At 52.6% G+C, this 23,124-nt stretch overlaps 1 protein-coding gene across 1 annotated transcript; it reads right to left on the bottom strand.

Annotated features, from left to right (window-relative positions):
• On the bottom strand, nt 547–21,369 carry ERBB3 (erb-b2 receptor tyrosine kinase 3). The gene is made up of 28 exons (XM_021091799.1): nt 20,881–21,369; nt 17,297–17,448; nt 16,265–16,451; nt 15,172–15,297; nt 14,202–14,267; nt 13,708–13,826; nt 13,458–13,599; nt 12,561–12,674; nt 12,352–12,472; nt 10,407–10,480; nt 10,163–10,253; nt 9,450–9,655; nt 9,144–9,276; nt 8,850–8,940; nt 8,479–8,633; nt 7,826–7,879; nt 7,063–7,204; nt 5,742–5,861; nt 5,530–5,628; nt 5,174–5,359; nt 4,851–5,006; nt 4,325–4,400; nt 3,725–3,871; nt 3,539–3,636; nt 3,254–3,442; nt 3,023–3,094; nt 2,383–2,677; nt 547–2,198 (listed from the first exon to the last, which is right to left on the bottom strand). Exons 1-28 carry the CDS (start codon nt 20,960–20,962, stop codon nt 1,675–1,677), a joined length of 4,017 nt encoding a protein of 1,338 aa, XP_020947458.1. The 5' UTR covers nt 20,963–21,369; the 3' UTR covers nt 547–1,674.

The raw sequence follows: 23,124 nt of genomic DNA, 5'->3' as shown, positions 1-23,124 counted from the left end.
ACCGGCCTGGCCAGTCCGATCGTCCTCAGGTGCTGGGAGGGGCAGAGCGAGTGTGGAAGGAGACCCGGAGTGCGTGGAGCAGGGACTAACTGGGCACCAGATTTCTGTGGGATTATCCATGTACAGCCTTCCAAGTCTAGAGGCCGGCTCCCTCTGAAGATGGCACTATTGTTCCAACAACAGGCTTTGATGGCACCTAAGACGGACACTTTTTTTTAAAGTTGTGAAACGTTTGAGAGTTTCAGTATTCTACCTCTTGGGGCCTTTTCTAACTGCCCCAAACGTGTTTTGTTTGGTTGTTTTGTTACTCCCAGTTAGTCGGTTGCCCTATACAGATTCCTAGTAAAACGCTTAAATGAAAAGGACTGTACCCTTTGCTTGTCTAAAGAGACTATAAGGAAAGTGGGGCTGGAGAAAGCTACAGGGGGCCAAGTAGGACTGTGGGGAGACAGAGAAGGAAGCATGCCATGGTAGCCATTCTCTGCTGTGGAACGGAGAAAAGGGCTGATCTGTCCACTCACTAAAGTTTGTCGTTAGACAAGAAGCTGCAAAACCTTGGCATCTTTATTCAGACATGTATAAAAACAAAACAAAAACTTGAGGGATAAAAACAGATACTCCCAGTTTCCCATTCAAAGGAACTGAGGTCTGAAGCCGGGTCCTCTTTTTCATCTCCACTGGAAGCTTCCCACTACTGAATGAGAACTGCTCCTAAAAAATGGCTCTGGGGACCGTCTGAGTCTGTCCCTTAGGCAGATATCATATGTAGCACACGAAGATTACGGTTTACACAGAGATGTCCAGTTATTTTTCCTTCTGTCCACCCCCTTACTCCCACTTGCTGAGATGAGCAGTCCAGGTGTAGGAGGAGGCTGTGGATATTGGGGTTAGACTTGATTCAGTGCAAACACAAGAAGACAATACCTCTTACTAGTGCTCTGACTTTCATCAGTTTTCTTTGACACCTTACACTAAGAGCATGGTGCATTGGAAAATTTTGAATCCTGGACCTGCTACTTGATTTACTTAATCTCCTTAAGGCTCAGTTTCCTTATTTGTAAAATGGGATAATGCCTAGCTCACAGAATTGGTGTCAAGGATTAAGTGAGATGGGTAAGTTTAGATGATACTTGGCACACAGTCAACGTTCAATGAACAGTAATCATTACTATATACTCCCAACCTCTTTCTTCACAAGATTTTTAAGCATCTCATTCTTTCTAGGGGGTTAAGAATCATAAGCCAAAAATCTCACTTTCTCCTGCCATTTTCCCTCCTTTCCTCTTCCTTAAAAGTCTGCTGGGAAACAAAGTCACACTTTAAAGCCTAGTCTCAACAAGTCAGAGTCTGAGAGAAAGGGATATGGGGAGGAATCCTTCATATCTCCAGGGAGTTCCCCTGAGAAAGTTGAGGAATAGGATTGGGAAAGAGCACAAAATAAGGAAAACTATCTCCTTTCCTGGGATTGGGAAAGAGAAGAAAGTGCACAGCTGGCTATATACCACAAGAACGTTGTGTCAACACGTTTAAGGCCTCCAAAGTTTGAATGGAATTGTCTGGGACTAGGGAAATGGCGCTGAGACCTGTGAGGGAGAGGGGCTAAAGAGAAGAGGGGTACCCTCTAGAGGCACTAGCTGCCATCAAATGCTCCCTGAGGTATTCAGGAAGCAGAGGTTATGTTCTCTGGGCATTAGCCTTGGGGAAAAGCCTGCTATGCCAGTAATCCGGGTTATCAAAGGCGGAGTCAGTGGCTTCTAAACTACGTAGAGTTTTGAGGCGGGCATAATGGACCTGAGGGCCATGGTGTCCAGGCCCCTGGAAAGCTCTCATTTCTTCATACCCTTGCTCAGCTGCTGGGCAGGCCTCCATGGCTGCATAATCCCCCCCAGGACCCCCTCCACCACGTCGCCGATTCATATATTCATAGTCCTCATCTGGAGTTGTGCTGGCATTGGGCATGGTGGGCACAGGGTTGAGTGGGCAACTCTGTGTGCTGCCCAGGGAAGCACTGAGGTCTGATCCCACATCCATGTACTCATAACCCAGCTCCTCGAGGGAACTTGGCCTTGGGGGACGAGCTGGACTGCACCTTCTCCTCCGGTTCATGTATTCATACTCCTCATCTTCTTCTTCTTCCTCGGTCCCCAGGACAGAACTGAGACCGACTGAAGAAAGGGTGCCTTCCCGGGAGGAGGTACCTGGGGGGTTGAGAAGAGCAGCTAAGTATGTGGAGAACTCCATGGAAAGAGGCAATGGGGTTGGGGGCGGTTAGGAAAAAAATGAATAGGGAGGGATATGATGAACGAAGACAAAAGGATTAAGGGGAGCCTGCAGAAGGAGGAGTAGAGAAAGATTTGAGGAAGCGACTAGGGAGTCAGGCACCTTTGAGGTGTGCGTCTGGCATGACATAACCATTGACATCCTCTTCCTCTAACCCTGGTGGGGACTGTGGGGTGACAGGAGTGAGCAGGCTGTGGCGCTGGGAATGGTAGGCACTGTCTCCTCGTGGCCGAGGGCTCCGGCTCCGGCTTCTACACATCGATACCTTCTCCTGGAGCTCAGCTTCAGAGCCTGTCACGTGGCCCTCCGATGACTCTGATGTCAGGCGTCCCCGTGGCACTGGGTGCAGAGAGGCTGGACGGGGGCACCGTTCACTACCCCTACAAACTGCAGGCTCCTAAGGAGGAGATTTACACAGAGTCAAGGGAAGAAGAGAGATTTGTTTAGGAGACTGGGTTGTTCAGTAGCTTCTGTTCTGTAGGACACTGATTAAACCTCAAAGTTTGCTAAAGTCTCCCTCCCACACTCCCGTATCAATCCTAAGACACTCTGCCACCCAGCTTCTCCATACCCTTTTTTTTTGGGGGGGGGCATGCTGAGGCGTGCAGAGGTCTGATGTGGGATCTCAGTTCCCAGACCAGGGATGGAACCTGGGCTGCCTCACAGTGATGAAGGTACCAAATCCCAACCACTAGACCGCCAGGAAATTCCCTTGGTATCCTCTTAAAGAGACAGATCTTACCTGGCAAGCCTCCCCAAGATTTCCCTGGTTCATAGGCATATATCCAGATGATGGGCTTACAAGGCTCTGGCTCTAGAATGAAAAATGTGAAGAAGTTTGGATTAAGAGAGAAGTCTATGTATCATGGTAGCCTTTGAGTGGTTAATCTGGACATCTGTGGGGTTCAGGAAGGCACAGGTGTGCAGAAGGTTCAGGGCGCAGAAAACCTTGGGTAACTGGAAAGCGCCTTACTGCACGTGGCCGATTAAGTGTTCCAAGTGGCAGACTGAGGGCAGAGCCCAGTGTGGGGGCCAGGTTGTCCTCCTCTGCCTCCAACTCCAGATCCAGGTCTAGTTCCGGCTCCAGCTCTACTTCCTCCAGTTCCTTGTTTGTTAGAGCAGGGGGCTCTGCCCCGGGGGGAATCCCAGGTCCACTTTCTCTCTGTAAGGGCAGGTGGTTGATTGTTGAGGTCGATCCCTGTCCCAGCCAAGCCCCCATTTCTCTAAATCTCCTTGGCACCTGCTAGTCCCTACTCACCTTTATAACCAGGTACCGTGGTGGGTCCCGGGCCATCCTGGTGAACTCATTGGCTAGTTCTTTAAAGGTTGGGCGGATGTTCTCATCAATCATCCAACCTGAGGGTAAGGAAGTAGAGCCATAAGAGGGGAGTGGAATAGGGAGGGAAGTCACTTAGAAAATGCCTGAGGTCAGCAGGTAACTCACACTTGACCATGACCATGTAGACATCAATAGTACAGATCTGGGGCTGTGCCAACCGTTCCCCCTTCTCCAGCAGGTCTGGTACTTCAGCCAGTCGCAGCCCTGCATAGGGCTCTGCCCCAAAGGTCATCAGCTCCCAAACTGTCACTCCTGGCATAGGAAGACATGACTAGTTAATGACAAAATAGTAGACATGGGCATGCAGATGAAGCAAGGCAGAATTTGATCTGACACAGGGAATGAAGGGCTTAGAGATTTTTTAAAATTTTTTTGTCTTTTTTGGGCCACACCTGTGGCATAAGGAAGTTCCCAGACCAGGCAGGGGTCAAACCAGAGCTGTAGCTGCCAGCCTACACCACAGCCACAGCAATGCAGGATCTGAGCTGCGTCCGCAACCTACACCACAGCTCACAGCAACGCCAGATCCTTAACCCACTGGGCAAAGCCAGGGATCAAACCCGCATCCTCACGGATGTTAGTCAGGTTTGTTAACCATTGAGCCACGATGGGAATTCCTGGCTTAGAGATTCTAAGAAAGGGTCTCAGAAGGCAACTTTGAAATTTGGGCCAGTGATGGTATGGAGGGCATGCAGGGGGACTGACCATAGCTCCAGACGTCACTCTGGTGTGTGTATTTCCCAAAGTGGATACTCTCTAGGGCCATCCACTTAATTGGAGTCTGAGGGATTAAAGATAAAGGTGTCATCAGCTGATTTCCACACATGTTCTTAGATCCTTAACTACTAGGCCACCAGGGAACTCCTACACCCCTACCTCCTTACCAGCCTTTGCATCACTTTTTTTTTTTAAACTCTTGAGTATGTTTAAAACCACACACTTTTAACTTTTTATTACTTTTTTTTTGGGGGGGGTTAGGGCTGCACCTAGAACATATGGAAGTTCCCAGGCTAGGTAGGAGTCGAATCAGAGCAGCAGCTGCCAGCCTATACCACAGCCACAGCAACATAGGATGCGAGCCATGTCTGCCAACTACAACACAACTCACCACAACACTACACACTTAACTCACTAAGCAAAGGCCAGGGATCAAACCCACATCCTCATGGATACTATATTGGGTTCTTAACCTACTGAGCCACAACGGGAACTCTGCCTTTGCATCACTTACCTTGGCCTCACTGTGCAGTAGCTGCTTATCATCAGGGGGCAGCAAGTCAGCAACCCCAAAATCTGCCACCTGAACCTGACTGGGGGACTTCAGTAGCACATTTCGGGCAGCCAGGTTCCTGTGCACCATGCCATGCTCCTCAAGGTAGTACATTCCCTATAGGGAGAGGAAGTATATTCAGGGTTGAGGGAATTGGTCCTTGAGATCCAGAATCACCCCAAACCCTACGGCACCTCTCAGCACTTCAACCTCCTGGTCCCCTCCCTGCAGGCCCCCAGTTAGGCAGTTTCATCACAGAACTCCTCAAGGCTCCTCTCACTCACCTTGGCAATTTGTACTCCCCAGTTGAGCAGCAGCTGTGGCCCCAGTACCCCCCGGTGTTGTCTCACATGATCCAGCAGGGAGCCCAGAGGCAAGTACTGCGTGACAAGCTGCAGAGATGACCCTGGGCACAGTCCCAGCAGCCGTACAATGTGGGCGTGGTCGAGGCTGCCAATGGCCAGCATATGCTAAGAGACACAGAAGGTTATCCTGGAAACAAGCAGGTTCACACATACCCAGGCCAGGGCTCCCCCAGCATTCAAGGACGCCACCATGGCTAACACAGTATCTGCTAACACAAGACCATGCTTCTAATACCCTGTCGTAGTGGCACACAGAACACCCTGCCTTCACTTACATCCGTCACAGCTTGAAAACTCTGCCGTCCGCTCTTGTCCTCAATGACTTTAATGCAGACGGGAATCTTGATGGATTCACCCTCAGGAATCCACACTCCCTGGGAAGTTTTGGGCAGGAGTCAGCCTGAGGTCATCCTCCCCTCCCTCAGTCTTTCTCCCCTTTGCCCTAGATCCCTTCCCCACCTCCCCAGACTTCCTGTGAGCCACTCACTTTGTGCACAGTTCCGAAGACCCCTGAGCCCAGCATTTTAAGCTTCCTCAGCTCTGTTTCTTTGAAGACTCTGGCCAAGACTTTGTTAGCCTTCTCACTGGGATCCAGAGGCTCTATGCTCTGAAGAGCAGATGGGACACAGCCTTGTAAATCAACTATACTTCAATAAAACTTTAAATTTTTAAAAAAATTTTTAAAAAAGCAGATTTAAAAAAAAAAAAGAGCAGATGGGAAAGAGGGACTCAGGAAAACCCGCTCCCCTGTCCCTCTCCAGCCCCTCCTCATAGGTGGATGCCAAGAGCAGCAAAGCCCAGGGGGGTGGGAGCAGGAGGAAGAATGTCTCCAGCCTTGGAAAGCATTGCAGACCCTGAGGGCTGAGGAAGTTGTTTGTGTTCATGAGATCAGAAACCTAGAGGGTTTTGCTTTCCCTTTGATGGGCTTTGTAGGGGAGAGAGTTGGTAATACCGTCACCTTAAGCACTTTTATACAATTCCGATTTTCAAAGCACTTTCACCCCTACGGCCATCCTTAAGGATGAATTTTTTTTTTTTTTTTTTTTGCTTTTATTTTAGGACTGCACCTGCGGAGCATGGAAGTTCCCAGGCTAGGGGTCAAATTGGAGCTACAGCTGTCGCCCACACCACAGTGACAGTGACGCCTGATCTGAGCCATATCTGTGACCTACACCACAGCTCAAGGCAACACTGGATACTCAACCCACTGAGTGAGGCCAGGGATCGAACCTGCTTCCACATGGATACTGGTCGGGTTCCTTACCACTAAGCCATAACGGTAACTCCAGGATGAATGTTCTAGTTTCCTCTGTATCAATTGAGGCTCAGAGAAGGAAGGTAACTTTTTCAGTCAGGTGGTGAATTAATGGCAAAATCAGGACTAGAACTCATGTCTCCCATTTCTCTGGCCAGAGTCCTTTCTTTTCCTTTTTTTTTTTTTTTTTTTTGCCTTTTCTAGGGCCACACCCGTGGCATATGAAGGTTCCCAGGCTAGGGGTCCAATCAGAGCTGTAGCCACTGGCCTACACCAGAGCCACAGCAATGCGGGATCCGAGCTGCGTCTGCGACCTGCAGCAAAGCTCACGGCAACACCAGATCCTTAACCCACTGAGCAACGCCAGGGATGGAACCCGAAACCTCATGGTTCCTAGTCGGATTCCTTAACCACTGAGCCACGACGGGAACTCCCAGAATCCTTTCTAGTGGACCATACTACCTCCTTGAAGGGATCAAATCTCTAGGGAAGAAAGAGGCTCTTAAAAGGGTGATGGCATAGGATACATTTCAAGAGTCAGCTAGGCACTTACCTCACCCCGTTCCAAGTAGCGCCTCATAGCCCTCTTATTCTGAATTCGGCGCCCACGCCAATACAGAAAAGTGCTGCCCAGGATCAGGAAAACCACTGCCAGTCCTACTACCATTGTTAAAGCCATTGCCAGGTGGGTTTTGCTGTGGGACAGAGAAGCCCAGCATTACCCTGGTCCAAACTTCCCTTACAAACGTCATCTGTACCAGTACTAAAGGTATGGCACAGATCTGAGGCAAAAAGTTAACACTTGTTTTTTGGTGTTTTTTCTTTTTTTTTTTAAGGGCTGCACATGCGGCATATGGGAGTTCCCAGGCTAGGGGTTAAATCAGAGCTACAGCTGCCAGCCTATGCCATAGCCACAGCAACATCAGATCTGAGCCGCGTCTGTGACCTACACCACAGTTCACGGCAAGGACAGATCCTTAACCCACTGAACGAGGCCAGGGATCGAACCCAAATCCTCATGGATACTAGTCAGATTTGTTACCACTGAGCCATGACGTGAACTCCAAAGTTAACACTTACATCCTTGAGCACTGAAGGGGTTAACCTAAATCTCCACCCCCACCCCACCCCACCCCCTGGACTACTGCAGGTTAATTTTAGGAAGGGAAGGCCAGAAGCCTGGATTCTTATGTCCCTGAGTCCAGTGACAGTAGCTGTATATAGAAGGCCAGAATGAACAGAGACTCAACTCTCCCCAGGAGGTAACCGCCCTCCCTCAAATATTCCCAGCTCCCTAATCTCCAAACCCATCATACCTCATCAGTGGCAGTGCTTGGCCTAAACAGTCTTGTAGCTCTGGTCCCTTACACCTGGAGAAGAAAGTCACCTCCCTAAGTGGGAGCTTGGGAGCCTCCCATGGGAGACTCACTTCTAACAGCCTCAACATACAACATTTCTTCGGACCCTACCATGGATGCCCATCCTGGAGCCCAAAGCATAACCCAAGACCTGGCCCCAGCTCTAGCTCACCAACCCTCCCTGAGTCACTCTCTTGAATGAAACTCCCCTGAGCTGGGGTTATTCCAGGTTCCCCAAACTGCAGTATAATCTTATTATTGAATTCCCCTTTCTCCAATCCTTCACTACACTGCCAGGAGTGGTTCTTAAGTCATAGTTCCTTTCTTCTTTCTGCTCCCTGCGCCCTCTTCTTTCCTCTGTGCTCCTCCCTCTCCCCTAACACCCCCCCTTTTTAGGGCCACACCCATGGCATATGGAGGTTCCCAGGCTAGGGGGTGAATCGGAGCTGTAGCTGCTGGACTACTCCACAGCTCACTGCAACGCCAGATCCTTAACCCACTGAGCGAGGCCAGGGATCAATCTGCATCCTCATGGATGCTGGTCAGATTCATTTCCGCTGAGGCACAATGGGAACTCCCCCCCAAAACCCTTTTGTCATCCCCTCACTGACCCCTGGGTGCAGTTCTCATGACAGGGCCGACATTCGTTCTGAGCATCTGGGTACTTGTAGATGGGGCCCTTGGCACCGAGGACTCCAAAGGGGCAGCTGCTCACACAGTGGGGCCCATCTCGAAAATGGGCACACTGGGCGCAAGCATCAGAGCCCTGGGTGGAAGAGAGAAAATCAGGAAGCATGAGATCCTAAGGTCAAGGCCATACTTCCCAGCAAGAACCAACAACCAACCATTTAGGATCCTCCATCCACAGACCCTAGCCACCTGTGCCTCTCTGTGGCTTTAAGATTTGGCCATATCACTCCCTAGACCCTCCGGTGTTGCCCCTGCCCTCTCTCCCTTAGAGATCATGGGGCTGCTACTGTACCGAGCCATTGCATGTGGCAGTGCCCTCCATGGGTTGGCATTCCGAGTGGCAAGAGAAGCATTCACCCTCATGGGCAAACTCACGAGGCTCCCTGCAGTTGGGAGGAGGGGTAAAGGGAGGGGGGTCACCTTAGGCCTCACCTTAGGCCCTGATCCCCCAACCACGGGACCTCCTACCTAATCCCCACCAAGGCAGATGCACAAAGTTGTCTAAAGGCTTTCAGCTGCCTTCTGAACAGCTCCATCCTGGCCTCCATCCCTTCACCCCCTTCCTGGCTCTCTCCCCTCCCTGTACCCATTCAGAAAGTTGCAGTGGGTCACACAGACGCCGCCTCGGCTGTAGTTTCGGCAGGATAGGCACTGACCAGGGCCCGGGCCCCAGCATCCCCCGGAGGAGCACAACGGGTCACACACTCTGCCCTCTGCCACTGGAAAGGAAGGGGTAGGTTAGGAAGGGACTGAGGTCTCCCGACCAACCCTGTCCCAAATGCTCCCAACCTAATGTCTCCCATCCCACCCCCACTTCCAGGGTAGAAGAGCCCTTACACCCTTCTCTTCCCTGACTCCCTCTTCCCACCACCCCATGGGCCCTTTCCCTCACCGCAGTCTCTGCGGGGCCGATTATGCTTGATGTCCAGTCTCTCTTCTGAAGGCCCCCGAAGCAGCCTGGTCCAGTTCAGAGAATGGTGGTAGCAGAGCTGCCGATTGGCACTTATGTAGATGCGTCCAGCACTAATTTCCTTCAAGGATCGGAGTCCCAGAGAGGTTACATTCAAGTTCTTCATGATCAACAAGGAGAAGCCCCGACTGAAAACAAGGAAACGGGATGAAAGAGGAGGCTACAGAGGGAAAACTCACCTTGCAGTGGATTCAGCTTTTTTTTTTTTTTTTTCCTAGGACCACAGGTATGGCATATGGAGGTTCCCAGGCTAGGGGTCGAATCGGAGCTGCAGTTGCAATCTACACCACAGCCACAGCGATGCCAGATCTAAGCTGAATCTGTGACCTACACCATGGCTCACAGCAACGCCAGATCCTTAACCCACTGAGCAGGGCCAGGGATCGAACCTGCATCCTTATGGATATTAGTCAGGTTCGTTTCCCCTGAGCCACAGCGGGAACTCCTACAGTGGATTCACTTCCATTCAACAGATCTGCTCTGGGCTAGTCAGACCCAGAGAGGGAGTCCCCATCCTTTAGCCTTTTTCCCATCAGACTCCCACTGTAGGAGACCAGGCCTTGTTTTCACTCCAGGATCCAAAGAAATGGGGTTCTTTGCCAGGAGATGCCACCACCTCCATACCCTTTACTCACTTATAGAGGCTTCTGCCCCCAATGGTCGTCAGATTGGAAAAGACACTGAAGTTGTGCATGTGAGGAGGCCAGGACTGGATGTTCAGGTAACCTGAGGGGTGGGAGAGGGGCATATGAATGGGGCATCTCTCCCCTTCCTTCCTCGGGCTCACCTGGGACATGATTTTCTCAAGGGCTTATCCCGCGGTTTGTGCCAGTGGTCCAACTATCCCTCTCAGAGAGGGCAGCCTCTCCTCCCACTCACCCGTGATCTCGCGCACTGTCCGGAAGACATTGAGCTTCTCTGGGTCCAGAGCAGGGATCTTGTGCCAGGGGTCTCTGGAGAGAACAGTAAAAACCAGTCAACAAGGCAGACGCATAACCCAGTAGCAGAGGACATGCCAGGCCTTGGCACTTCGTTTCCGAATGCCATTCGCCATTAAAAGGAAACAAGGCCCTTGGGGAAAAATGACTGAGACAGGAGAAATATAACACAAGCCTACAGTGTCTCATGCAAAAAAGTTAGGATAAGCTCAAAGCATGAAGGGTATGAGCCTAAGGTACATGGGAGCCCACTCGATGGGGTCCCACAATGAGCAGATCAGGGACAACTGAACTGATTAACTGAAATGATTGTAAGAGATTATGAAATATTGAATAAAACAAGTATCCACACAGAGTAAATACACAATCAAATTAATGAATAAACAGGAAGGGAAGACTCTAATGTGAGAATGCCAACAAATAATGCAGAAGGAACGATGGCATTAGAAAATCATTTGGCAATTCTTATAAAAATCGCTCCAGGCAGATGTCCCCCATAAGATACTTCTCTTTTTTTAAAATATTTTTACAGTGGCACCTTTGGCATATGGAAGTTCCCAGGCTAGGGGTCAAATCGGCCTATGCCACAATCACAGCAATGCCAGATCTGAGTTGAATCTTCGACCTGTGCTGCAGCTTGTGGCAATGCTGGGTCCTTAACCCACTGTGTAAGGCCACAAATCAAACCTGCGTCCCAGCGCTGCATAGACACCACTGATCCCATTGTGCCACAGCAGGAACTCCTTATTTTTTTATATTTTATAACCACCTGACCTGTACTTATCAACAATGTCATGGTCATGAACTGTTACAGATTAAAGAAGACTGAAGCGGGGAGTTCCCGTCGTGGCGCAGTGGTTAACGAATCGACTAGGACATGAGGTGCGGGTTCGGTCCTGCCTTGCTCAGTGGGTTGACGATCCGGCGTTGCCGTGAGCTGTGGTGTAGGTTGCAGACGCGGCTCGGATCCCGCGTTGCTGTGGCTCTGGCATAGGCCGGTGGCTACAGCTCCGATTCAACCCTAGCCTGGAACCTCATATGCCGGGAGCGGCCAAGAAATAGCAACAATAACAACAAAAAAAGACAAAAGACAAAAAAAAAAAAAAAAAAAAGACTGAAGCAATTTAACCAAATGTAAGATCTAAGAAAGACAATTAGTGAAATCTGATTAGGTGTGTAGATTAGATAACATTTTGTATCAATGCTAATTTCCCCGATTTAATAAAATGTTCTTGGAATTCCCGTTGTGGTTCAGAGATCTTAGTAAAGAGTGTGTGGGACTGCATCACTTTGCTGTACAGCAGAATTTGACACAACACTGTAAATCGACTATAATAAAAAAATTATTTTAAGTGTATGGGCAATCTTGACCCCATTTTTTGCAGCTTTAGTGTAGATCTAAAATTTTGTCCAAAGAAGACAAGTGGCCCTAATGGTTTCTTCTCTTTCTCTCTGTCTCCTTCTCTCTCTTTCACACACACACACACACACACACACTCTCTAAGTGCAGTTCCTTGGATTAGAATGTCCCTTTTTGCTCTTTGTGGCTCTGAACCAAGGAGCAGAACCAGGGGAAATAGCTGCAAGTCATGGGGAGACAGATTTTTATCTAAATTTAAATAAGAACTTTTAGAAAACTTTAAGAAGGAGGACACACTGTCCCTGTCCCTTGTCATTCAGCTGGCTGGATTGCTTAGGGGTGTCTCTGAGGAGATTCAAGACCTGAGTAGGAAGTTGAGTCAAGAACTATCAGGTCCTTTGCAACCTCTAAGATTTTATGATCTAGATTCCTGATCAGTGCCACACATGATGGGTTGAACCAATGCAATGCATGATGAGTGGGTGGAGGGCGTGGGGAATGGGGGGACAACAGCAGAATCTCTAACCCATTGAGGCCAGTGATAAGAAAGTCCAGGTTGCCCAAGATCTTGGTGCAGTTCACAAATCCATCAATGTTGCTCGAGTCCACAGTCTGGAAGCGGCTCCCAGAACCCGTCCCCTCACAGGCTGCAAACAGAGAAGAGGCCCAGTGGGGGCTGAGTCATCTCAGGGGAAAGGAGGTCTCTTCACCAACTCTGTATCATCTGCTACTCACCTTTGGGGCACAGGCCCCCACAAGGTTCACATATCTTGAGTCCATTTTTATCTACTTCCATCTTGTCGGGAGGACAGGCCCTGACACAAGATGTTTGATCCACCACAAAGTTATCTAGGAAAGAGGAGGACACCATTAGAGAGGAGGGAGGAACACTGCCAACCACCACCTGAACCTTCTCCTTCCTGCTCTGCACTGGATTTGCCCTAGTCGATCACCAGAGGTTCCTTAAATGCTGTCTCATGGATTAGAAAGGCCCTCTTTGAATCCAAAAAGCAGAACTAGGAGTAAGTGCTGGAAGTTATGGGGAAACAGGGGAACAAGACACAGGGGTGATTAGATGATCACAACCAATTGCCCCCATGCCCTTTTTTTTTTTTTTTTTGCCTTTTGTCTTTTTATTTTTGTTTTAGAGCTGCACTCATGGTACATAGAGGCTGCCAGGCCAGGGGTCAAATTGAAGTTGTAGCTGCTGGCCTACAACACAGCCACAGCAGCTCAGGATCTGAGCCGCATCTGCGACCACAGGTCATGGCAACGCCGGATCCTTAACCCACTGAGCAAGGCCAGAGATCGAACCTGCAGCTGCATGGATACTAGTCAGATTTGTTTCTGCTGAGTCACAACAGGACCTCCTTCCCCGCGGCCGCCGCCGCCCCCACCCCCACCCCCCGGCCACACCAACGGCATATTAAAGTTCCCGGGCTAGGGATCAAACCCTCACCAGAGTAGCAATCCAAGCCACTGCAGTGACAGTGCTGGATCCTTAACCTACTGCACCACAAGGGAACTCCCCTATACCCTCCATTAACCTCCCAACTTGATCCACTGTGCCTCCTAAAATTCTGTCTAATATCCTGGTTCCACGACCCTTGTTCCTTCCCTTCAGACACTTACGGGGGCAGCTGGCTACACAAACTCCTCCATACTGATACTTGGTGTGGGGATTGGGTTCCAGCTGGAAAGTTAACTTGTTGTAGACAAGAGGCTGTGGACACTGGCGTACACAGGCTCCACTGTCATTGAAGAGCCGGCAGGCCTAAGAACACAGAGGGCTCATAAAACTCCTGTTACAAATGTACCCTTACTTCCTCCCCAAAGCCCATATCCCACTTCAGAACAGGGAAGTGGCGGTAACAGTACATACAAAGCAGTCTGTGTCCTGAGGGCCTGAGCAGCCCCCTGCACACTCGTCATGGCAGCACTGGTTGGGGTTGGGCCCAAAGCAGTGACCATTACACTGAGGGGCGCAGATCGTCTTGGTCACTGTGGAGGGAGAAAAAGCACGGCTGTCAGGGCTCATAGGACTGTACTGAGGCCATTGCTCATCCTCTTGCCCTCTAGGCTCATCCCCATCCCTTGTGTTGACACAGGCAGGGGGTGGGCAAAGATATATGAGTGTATATGAGTTTGAAGTTTTTGCTTTTTAAAAAAATTTTTTTACTATTAGATATGTAGTATTTTGTTTGTTTCTTTGTTTTTTTCTTTTTGGTCCCACTCTCTTCATGTGGAAGTTCCCAGGCCAGGGATCGAACCCAAGCCACAGCCGAGACCCGAGCCACTGCAGGGACAATGCCAGACCCTTAACCTGCTGAGCCACTAAGGGAACTCCCTGAAGTTTTTAGAATGAAGTAAACCTACATGTCTGGCAGTCTTCTGGTCCAGGACCCCAGCATCGTCCCTTGCACGCCTCATGACAGGGGGGACCTGGTTGGGAGGAAAAGTGAGACAAGAGGCTGTCAAAGCCAAGAAAGGCTTGCTTGAATCAACAGTGCATGACGTCAGCACGCAGGCACCCATTCCAGGGAAGGAAAGAGCCAGGGCAGCTTCCTCGCAGAGCAGGGCAGGGCTGGGCTCAAGTGAACCTGTCAACAGGGGGTGGAGCCACGCCTCCACACCACCCACAGGGCAGCTGAGGGGAGGGCCTGGAGCACATGCCTCATTCAGCCCAGTCCCAACCCAGGAATTTGGTGCCTCCTTGGCAAACTGAACCCAGCAGGAACATGTGCAAGAGAGTAGACAGGGAGCAGCAGACACGGGTAAGTAGGTTCCACGATGGGAAGATGTTGGAGTGGAAAGAGAAATGGATGTGGAGTCCAGAGATCTGGCTTCCCCCTTACAACACGGAGCTCTTTAGCCCCTTTCCTTATTTTTTTTTTTTTTTTTTTTTTGTCTTGTTTTAGGGCCGCATTCGCAGCATATGGAGGTTCCCGGGCTAGGGGTGTAATTGGAGCTGTAGCCACCGGCCTCTGCCACAGCCACAGCAGCGCTGGATCTGAGCCGTGTCTGCAACCTACACCACAGCTCATGGCAATGCCAGATCCTTAACCCACTGAGCGAGGCCAGGGATCGAACCCAAAACCTCATGGCTTCTAGTCGGATTCATTTCCACTGTGCCACGATAGGAACTCCTAGCCCCTTTCCTTGACGTAATGCTTCTGCGGTTTGGATTCTAGGGGACCAATCAGCACCCTCCTGGCAGGTTCCTTGGGTTAGAGCCTGAGGTTCGTTGAGTGCAGGGGTGGGTTCAGATTGGGGATATACTGAGGACGGAGAAGGAGTCACTCTGGTAGGCTGGGGGCAGGGGAGCAGTCTTGGCACGGCCACTCACAAGTCCTGCCATTGTCCTTCACCACTATCTCTGCGTCTCTGTCCCGCACAATGTCCCTCCAGTCGATTGTGTCCATGTGACAAAGTTTGTCGTTCTTCTCAATGTAAACACCTCCTGACAGAATCTCTGAGGTAGGGAAGAGAAGTGACAGGGTCAAGGACTAGTCAGGGTAGTCCCCCCCTTCCCCACCTCCCCACCTGTCTGAAAGACCACTGGAGTCAGGAGCAGGGGACATGGGGCAGACAGATGTGTCCAATTAAGTCCAAACTGAAAAGAAGGCTCGCTTTGTAAGAAAGAGGAGGAGCCAGCTGGGCCGAAAGTCCTGCCTCCTGAGACACCTGTCCGGATCCGGTTTAGCCAGTGGGGGAGGGGAGGGGAAAGAAGCAGAGACGATCCCTGACTCAAACCCACACCCCCACCCCCGCATGCCCTACCTGTGTGTTTTTCAACTGACTGGGATGGGACAGAGTGACATAGAAGTGGCCAGGTGGCATTTCACCTCTGTAGTCTTCCCGCTTGGGGGAATTTGGGAGGGGGGGAGGGGAGAGAGGATTCTCAGTCCCAGGGAAGGCACACTGTACTCAGAAGTTAGGAATGCATGACAGCCCCAGCTCCAACTCCAGCCCCACCAGGGCCCCTCCTCTCCTGGGGTCCCTCTTAGGGCCCTCTACTTTTCAGGAGGAGTGGGTCTGTATTATTATTTTTTTTCCTTTGGCAGGGCCTCATTCACAACATATGGACGTTCCCAGGCGAGGGGTCGAATCAGAGCTGCAGCTGCCGCCCTCTGCAACAGCCACAGTCACATCAGATTGGAGCCGCGGCTGCGACCTACACCACAGCCTAGGGCCATGCCAGACCCTTAACCCACTGATCGAGGCCAGGGATCAAACCCGCATCCTCATGGATACTAGTCAGGTACTTAAACCGCTGAGCCACAACGGGAACTCGGAGGAGGGGGCCTTTAGAGCGTGTGCTCAAGGTGATGGGCACTTTGAACAGGGCCCTTGAAGCGAGCGGTCAGAGCATCAGCAAGGAGGCAGCTGTCAACAGGGTGGCTGAGGGGCAGGCTTGGAGGGAAGCACCAGGCACTGACCGGTGAGCTGAGTAAAGCGGAGCTGGCGCAGAGCGTGGCTGGAGTTGGTGTTGTAGTTCAACATGACAAAGATGGCAAACTTCCCATCGTAGACCTGGGTCCCTCGCACCACCCGGAGGTTGGGCAGTGGCAGCGTAGAGAACTCGTTCATGGCCACGAGGACATAGCCGGTCACTTCTCGGATCCACTGTCAGGGAGCAGATCACATCAGTGATAGAGGGTCGGCAGGGCAACAAGTTTCAATTCCCTCTTCCTCCCTGCGGCACTGAGAAAGCCCCAAGTATTCTTTTTTTTTTTTTTTTTTTCTTTTTTTTGGTCTTTTTGTCTTTTTAGGACTGAGCCCGCGGCATGTGGAGGTTCCCAAGCTAAGGGTCTAATCCGAGCTGTGGCCGCCAGCCTACACCACAGCCACAGCCACGCAGGATCCGAGCTGTGTCTGTGACCTACACCACAGCTCACGGCAGGGCCGGATCCTTAACCCGCTGAGCGACGCCAGGGATCGAACCCGAAACCTCATGGTTCCTAGTCGGATTCATTAACCACTGAGCCACGACGGGAACTCCCAGCCCCAACTATTCTAATTCTTCCTGAGTCCTATTTCTGAGTAGGAAGTAAAATGTGCCACCCGACTTCTGCCATGAAGACAGGCAGCAGAAACAAGCGAGGACTTCTAGGCTCCTTGCCTTGCCTTCTCAGGGCTCCTCACGTCAGGAAGGTCCTTGGCTTAGCCCTTTCTCCCCTCCTCGGGTATCCCAGTCTGCAGGTGTCTCTCCATATCGGTCCCTGGTACAGAATCCCACCCTAGCCTTGTCCGCTTCTCGTGGCCAGTCCCTGGGTATCCCCAGCTACCGCGACCAGACCACAGGTCCCAGATTCCAACCACGGCCCCATAAACCTACAGTTTTGGCTTTTAGAAAGCATGAAGTCTTAGGAATGCTGAACTCCAGCAGTGGGTAGCCCCGAGGACAGAAAAGAGGCTTCCGTGGGGAGGCTGAGGGGGAAGAGGTTGCAGAGGGGGGTTGGCGCTCTCACCTGCAGAAAGGAGAGGTCAGCATTGTGTCCCGTGAGCACGATCTCCAGGTTCCCCATGACCACCTCACACCTCTCGTAGAGCTTGTACAGGGTCTGGTACTGGTTCTCAGCATCGCCGGTCACACTCAGCCCGTTCAGAGTCCCAGGGCACACTGTTATGAGTGGAGGTGAGAGTGACAGAGGGCCGGGCCCAAGTTTTCAGCCCTGTCCCCCAAGACGACCCGCTTGGCTGCCCTCTCCCAGTAGCATCCAACCAGATCAGAAGGCACCTGCCTCCATCCTCACTCCTAGAGGCAGACACACAGGTCTGGACCAAGAGCCTCAACTTCCTCTCTTCCCACAATTCCCTCACCATTCCCCTGAACAAGAAGGTGCAAAGGTTTCCTCTTCCCACCTGGCCTTCCTCTCCCCGTTTTGGGTATGACTTTGGGTACTAAGGAGTTAATCTAGGAGGCTGTAGGGTTGTTTTCCCTTCCCTAAAAGAAGTTAGAAAAGGACCAACTTGGTTACCCTCCTCTCCCCCTCCCCCGCCACCCCCACCCTGCAATAAATATCTCTTTGGGGCAGCACACAGCCCCTATTGTGTCTACTGAGGGTGGGATGGGGGCAGAGGGTGGGGGCAGTGCCTGGGGCCACAGTCCGGCCCACAATGAGGCGATTCTATCTAGGAGGAGGGGGCTGCCCCACCCTGTCCCCAGACACCCTGTCCTCAGCAGCAACCCCCCCTCCACCCTCAAGCCTTGGGCTCCGACAAGTGACCTCACTAGCAGGGGGCCACTAGCGGTGGTGATGGGGTCAATGTGAGCTTTGTCTTTCAAGCTGGTAGATAAGGAGCTCGTAGCCTATCCTGCACCCCCTTCCTGAATTCTGGCTTCCCTTCCCGCTCCCTTCTCCATCCCAACACACTCCAGCTCCCTCAGCATCACCCTTTCCAGCCCTAGAGTATTTTTCAGCAAATACAGAGAAGCTGGATGGAAAGAGGTGCCACCACCTCCACTCTAAGCCTTCTACCCAATTTCACTGTCAGAGGGGATTCATTACCAAGCCTTCCAACACGGCCATGTTCACTCACATTGAGGAGAGCTTAGACTCATGGGGCATGTCCGTCTTGGGGGTTCACTTTACCCCCACAGGGGCTCCAGGAAAACTTCGACCCTGAAGCTCTACTACCCCTGTCTCTCCCCTGGCTCAGAAAAAGACTGTGGCGAGCGGAGCGGGAGCAGGAGTAGATACCACCTGTTCCAGCCACCCTTCCCTGAGGCAGTGGCAGCCTAGTGGGAGGCAGGAGCGGGAACGGAGGAAGGGAGATTGGTGAGGCCCCAAGCCCTCCTCCAAGATGCACCCCTAGTCTGCCCACTTGACCTTTGAAGGCCTTCTATTCCCTGTCACACCTCCTAAAGGGAATGGGATGAGCTAGACCTAGCAGAGGGGTAAAAAGGCCAGGCGCTCCCAGAGGAGCCTGGGAATGCTAGGGTCCTTGGGCTAAAAAGAAAACGACTAGGAAGGTTAGTCATTTCTGGAAAAGCCCCACCCCAACCCCCTTCCTGGCAGGACACCCTCTCTTCCAAGTCAAGGCGCCAACCCTTCTCCCCTGATAAGGGAGGAGCCAAGATTTCCACACAGGGAAGCGGGATGTGTGCGTGTACACACACACACACACACAGACAAACATGTACACAGCTCCCCTACTGGCCCCAAAATCTCTACTGGTTCTGTCCTTGGGCTTCCTTATCAGGAAGTATTTCAGGTGGCCCCATCCATCCCACCTGCCCATATGTGTCTGTGCAGACTTTGTGTCTGTGCTTGGGAGGCTACAGAGTAAGATGTCCCAGTTCCCTGCCTCCCTGAGGGTAAAGTCCGTATTACACAAACAGAGAGCAAAGGGCTGGGTGGCTGGGCGGGAAGAGAGTATGAACAACACCTCTCAGGAGGAACTGGGCAGCCTGGGGAGGAGGGGAGGGGGAGGGGAAATAGACCATCTCTGCTGTACTCAGGGACCAGGGGCCTTGGGAGAGCCAGTGTCACAGGCCCTCTTTTGGTAGAGAGCACTGGGGTGGGTCAGAGCAAGAATCTCCAGCCCCTCTTCAACCACAGGCCTCCTCTCCAAAGTCCCCCACCCCCATCACAGGCAGGACAAAGGGGCTATAGAAGGACTGAGACAGGGCCGGATGCCCAGAGGCTGCAGGATCCAGATAAAGGGTAAAGAGACCCAACCATGCCTGCCTCCTGTCTCCCTCGGGGAAGGTGGCCAGGGTCTGGGACTCCTGGGTTCCCGGTTGGGTTGAAGATTCCAGGGGTCTGGATGGGACAGTGATAGAGTCCCTCCATTCAGTCTCTCCCACTTCAATCCCCAGACCCCCACCCTCCACCAGCTGGGAGTGTTCACATCTCAAGATCCCAGGCTCTAAATTTAGGCCCAGCAACTGTGAGGGAAGCACAGGTGTTTCTCCCACTCCCACCCTGGGGAAGGGGCCCTGGCTGTGCCAAACCCCAAGCTGAGGTCTGGGGGGGAGGGGAGGAGAGCAACAGGATTCCTCCCATGCCAGCAACCCCAGCACCCCTCAGGTGTCCACGGTCCCAGAGACACCCCAAAGGGGTGAGTTCAGCTGGCATGGGAGTAGAAGGAGGAATAGTGGAGCAAACTGACTCTTGTCTAGACTCCTAGAGACAGCCAGACAATAAACAGAATGGGGGGTGGGGGGGAAGCTGTGTCTAAGAAGGAACTCGGAGGACAGGCGCCTCAGAAGATGGGAGAGGAGCCCTGTGGGCCCTGAGAGAGAAACAGCCACTGGAAGTCCTTGCCCCTTCATCTCCTGGCCCAGGGCTTTGTACATAGTAGATGCTTAATAAATACCAGTTGAATTGATCGGGGTCTTAAAAACAGGTTGGTCGAGTCTGGAACCAGCCAACTTTTATTATTTTGAGAGAAAGGAGGCAGGCAGTGTTTGCGTGGCCTCTCAACCTGCTGTCACCTGGACTTGGCCCTGGGGTTAATCTCAGCTCTCCCCAGGGCAGACCCACTCACGGAAGAGGAGGTGCTGCTCTTGTTTTCCAACACAAGAGAACAACAACCTACCCCCCCCCACACACACACCCCTTCCACAGCTCCGCCCTGTCGGCAAAACAACCAAACTGGAGGTGGTGGAGGGCAGGAGGGGGCAGGAGGGGGCAGGAGGATGGGTGCAAACCGAGACCCCCTCTCCCCGCCCGGCTCCCTCCAAGATCTCCACCTCCAATCAGGCCCTCACGTTTACAGAATGGGGGTCCTAGCTCCCCTTCCTGCAGGGTCCCTCAGAAGTGTGAATGTTTGCGCATCAGCCCTATCCCGAGAGACAAATCAGAGGGTCCGCGACGGGCCAGGGAGGAGGTGCCCAGGGGAAGGTGGTGGTGCAGGAATCCTCTCCCCGCCCGGACCACGCCGAGAACCCGATCCTGACGTTCCCCGCCCAGGAGGGGTCCCAGCGGACCGGGGCTCCGCACCCCAGCCTAGCACAGCCCGGGTTCCTGCCCCTGCCCTCCCGGACCCCGCGCGCTCCGCTCGGGATCCCGAGTTCCGAGCCTGCCGGTGCTCCCGCGCCGCTTACCTGCCTGAGAGTTGCCCACCTCGGAGCCCCGGGCCAGGCTGAGGAGGAAGCCCAGCACCTGCAGAGCCCGGTTCGCCCTCATGACTCCAGCGGCGGGTGAGGGGAGCCCAGCCCAATCCGGCCGGGGGAGCCCCTGGACTAGGACATCGAAGCGGAGCCACCTGAGCCACCAGCGACTTGGTAGCGGCAGCAGAGGAGGTTGCGAATTGCAACCGGAGCCGGAGCCGGAGTCCGGGGCGGGATAGCAGGGGAGGGGTGTAGTCTGCGAGGGAGCGAAGGAGGGAGCGCAGGGGGAGGGGGTGAGTCACGGCCGCGCCCCCTCGGGCGCTAGGCTGGAGTAGCGATTGCTGGAGCCTCGGCGGCCCGCCCCGAGCGCGCCCCAAGCTCCAGTGCCGGGCAACTGGGGCCACGCAGATCGCGGATGGGTCTCACCCTAATTTTTCTCCAGGAGCTGGACTAAGGAGAGGCCAAGATTCCAGCCGCCCCCAAATGCCTCCCGAGGAGAAAGGTAATGGGGGTGGGGAGAGCGCTCCAAAGCCCAGCCCCCTGCAAGTTGGCCTCGCCCACCAACCAAATCACTCAACTCCCCTAGCCGGTTGGGTCACTTGGGGGATTTTCTATCTGAATGTAAATGTTTCTCTGCATGTGTGTTTTTGAGTGGGAGGGTGTTTTTGCCGCCCACTCAGGCCACCTCAGTTTCCCCCAAACCCCCTCGAAACCCCATAACTCATCCACCCTGCCCAGGAACCCGAGCCCCAGAGGCCGCGTGAAATTGCACTGTCTCCGGCCGCTTCCTCCTCCAGACCCGGCGCCGGCCGGGCCTCTCCCGGGGATTTGGTTGGGGGGCGGGGGTGGCTTCCAGCCTGGGAACAGACCCCGAAGCCCGCCTTTTCACTTCCACCCCGGGAGGGGCTCCCGCACCTGTCGCCGTCCCCTCTGTTGCCCCCCACGGCTGCCTGGAAGAACAGCTGCCTCCCCTTGAACAAGAGTCTGACCGCGCCGTCGGAGCGGTCGCGGTCCTCGCCGCTCTTCGGGGGACCCAGATGGGCACACCGTTCCCACCACAGGCGCTCACACTTTTCCCAGGCCTTCTGTGCCCGGGTGTCGCTGGAAATGAGGTGGAGGGGGACGCGGAAAGGGCACTGCGTCTCCGAAAGTCATGAACCTCGGGCACTTCTACCACCAGCTCCCCGGATCCTGTCCAGAGGCGGTCCGGCGCACCCAGAGTGGCAGCCCCCAAGCCAGCCAGACTTCAAATGGATCCAACCGGCACCCCCTGGTGCCCAGCAGGTGGCAGTGAGGCCCCAATCCGCGTTGCATTTCGGATCTTGCCCAGAAAGCCTACTTTTTTCTCCTAGAGTTTCAAGCCCGAAGACTTCAAGAACGGTTGAGCCTTGATTAAGACAAATTCAACCTCTCACCCCGAGTCAAGATTACTGGCTAAAATTCTTTAAACTTGCTCCGTATTGAGATGCGCCCTGGAGGGCCCATTCCTTGGCGGAGGCTACCTTTGCCCTCTGGGCGTTCACCTTGCCCTGACCACTTACATAACAGTCATAATAGTAATAGAAACATTAACATATATATACGGAAACTACGTCGTTTGCAGCCCTTTCCTCCAACTTAGAGAACGTTTCACTTAACATACAAATTAGGTGAATTAGGGGACATCACTCTCCATTTTACAGAGCTGGAAATGTGGGACTATTCCAAGGTCATTCATTTGCCACCTGGTGAGGATGGCTGAGATGATAAGATGATCAGAAGGGGGAAGGCACTCAGGTTTTTGTTTTTGCCTAGAATTAATTTCTTTCTTTCTTTTTGCTTTTTAGGGTTGAACTCACGGCATATGGAGGTTCCCAGGTTAGGGGTTAAATCGGAGCTGTAGCTGCTGGCCTACACCACAGCCACAGCAACACAGGATCCATGCCGCCTCTGCCACCTTTACCACAGCTCACAGCAACACAGGATCCTTAACCCACTGATCGAGGCCAGGGATCGAACCTACAACCGCATGGTTACTAATCTGATTTGTTTCCGCTGCGCCACAACGGGAATTCCTGCCTAGGATTTCTTAAGTTGCACTGAGACTGGAGCTTCATCTGCTCAGAATCAAACTCCCGATACAACTTGGAATGGATTTACAATGAGATCCTGCTGAGTAGCATTGAGAACTATGTCTAGATACTTATATTGCAACAGAACAAAGGGTGGGGAAAAAAATGTATACATGTAAGTGTAACT

This window comes from Sus scrofa, chromosome 5 (genome assembly GCF_000003025.6).
Source record: "Sus scrofa isolate TJ Tabasco breed Duroc chromosome 5, Sscrofa11.1, whole genome shotgun sequence".
In the NCBI taxonomy this organism is placed as follows: Eukaryota; Metazoa; Chordata; class Mammalia; order Artiodactyla; family Suidae; genus Sus; species Sus scrofa.
This window is presented reverse-complemented; position numbering and strand designations above follow the sequence as displayed.

What these genes read in the sequence shown, in the direction of transcription:
- ERBB3 (XM_021091799.1), bottom strand. Translation starts at nt 20,962, where the DNA reads ATGAGGGCGAACCGGGCTCTGCAGGTGCTGGGCTTCCTCCTCAGCCTG. An exon ending in ACCAGAAGACTGCCAGACAT is followed by an intron (nt 13,827 to 14,201) that starts GTAGGTTTACTT and finishes CTCCCTCCACAG; the next exon opens with TGACCAAGACGATCTGCGCC. An exon ending in GGGGAGTACAAATTGCCAAG is followed by an intron (nt 5,007 to 5,173) that starts GTGAGTGAGAGG and finishes CTCTCCCTATAG; the next exon opens with GGAATGTACTACCTTGAGGA.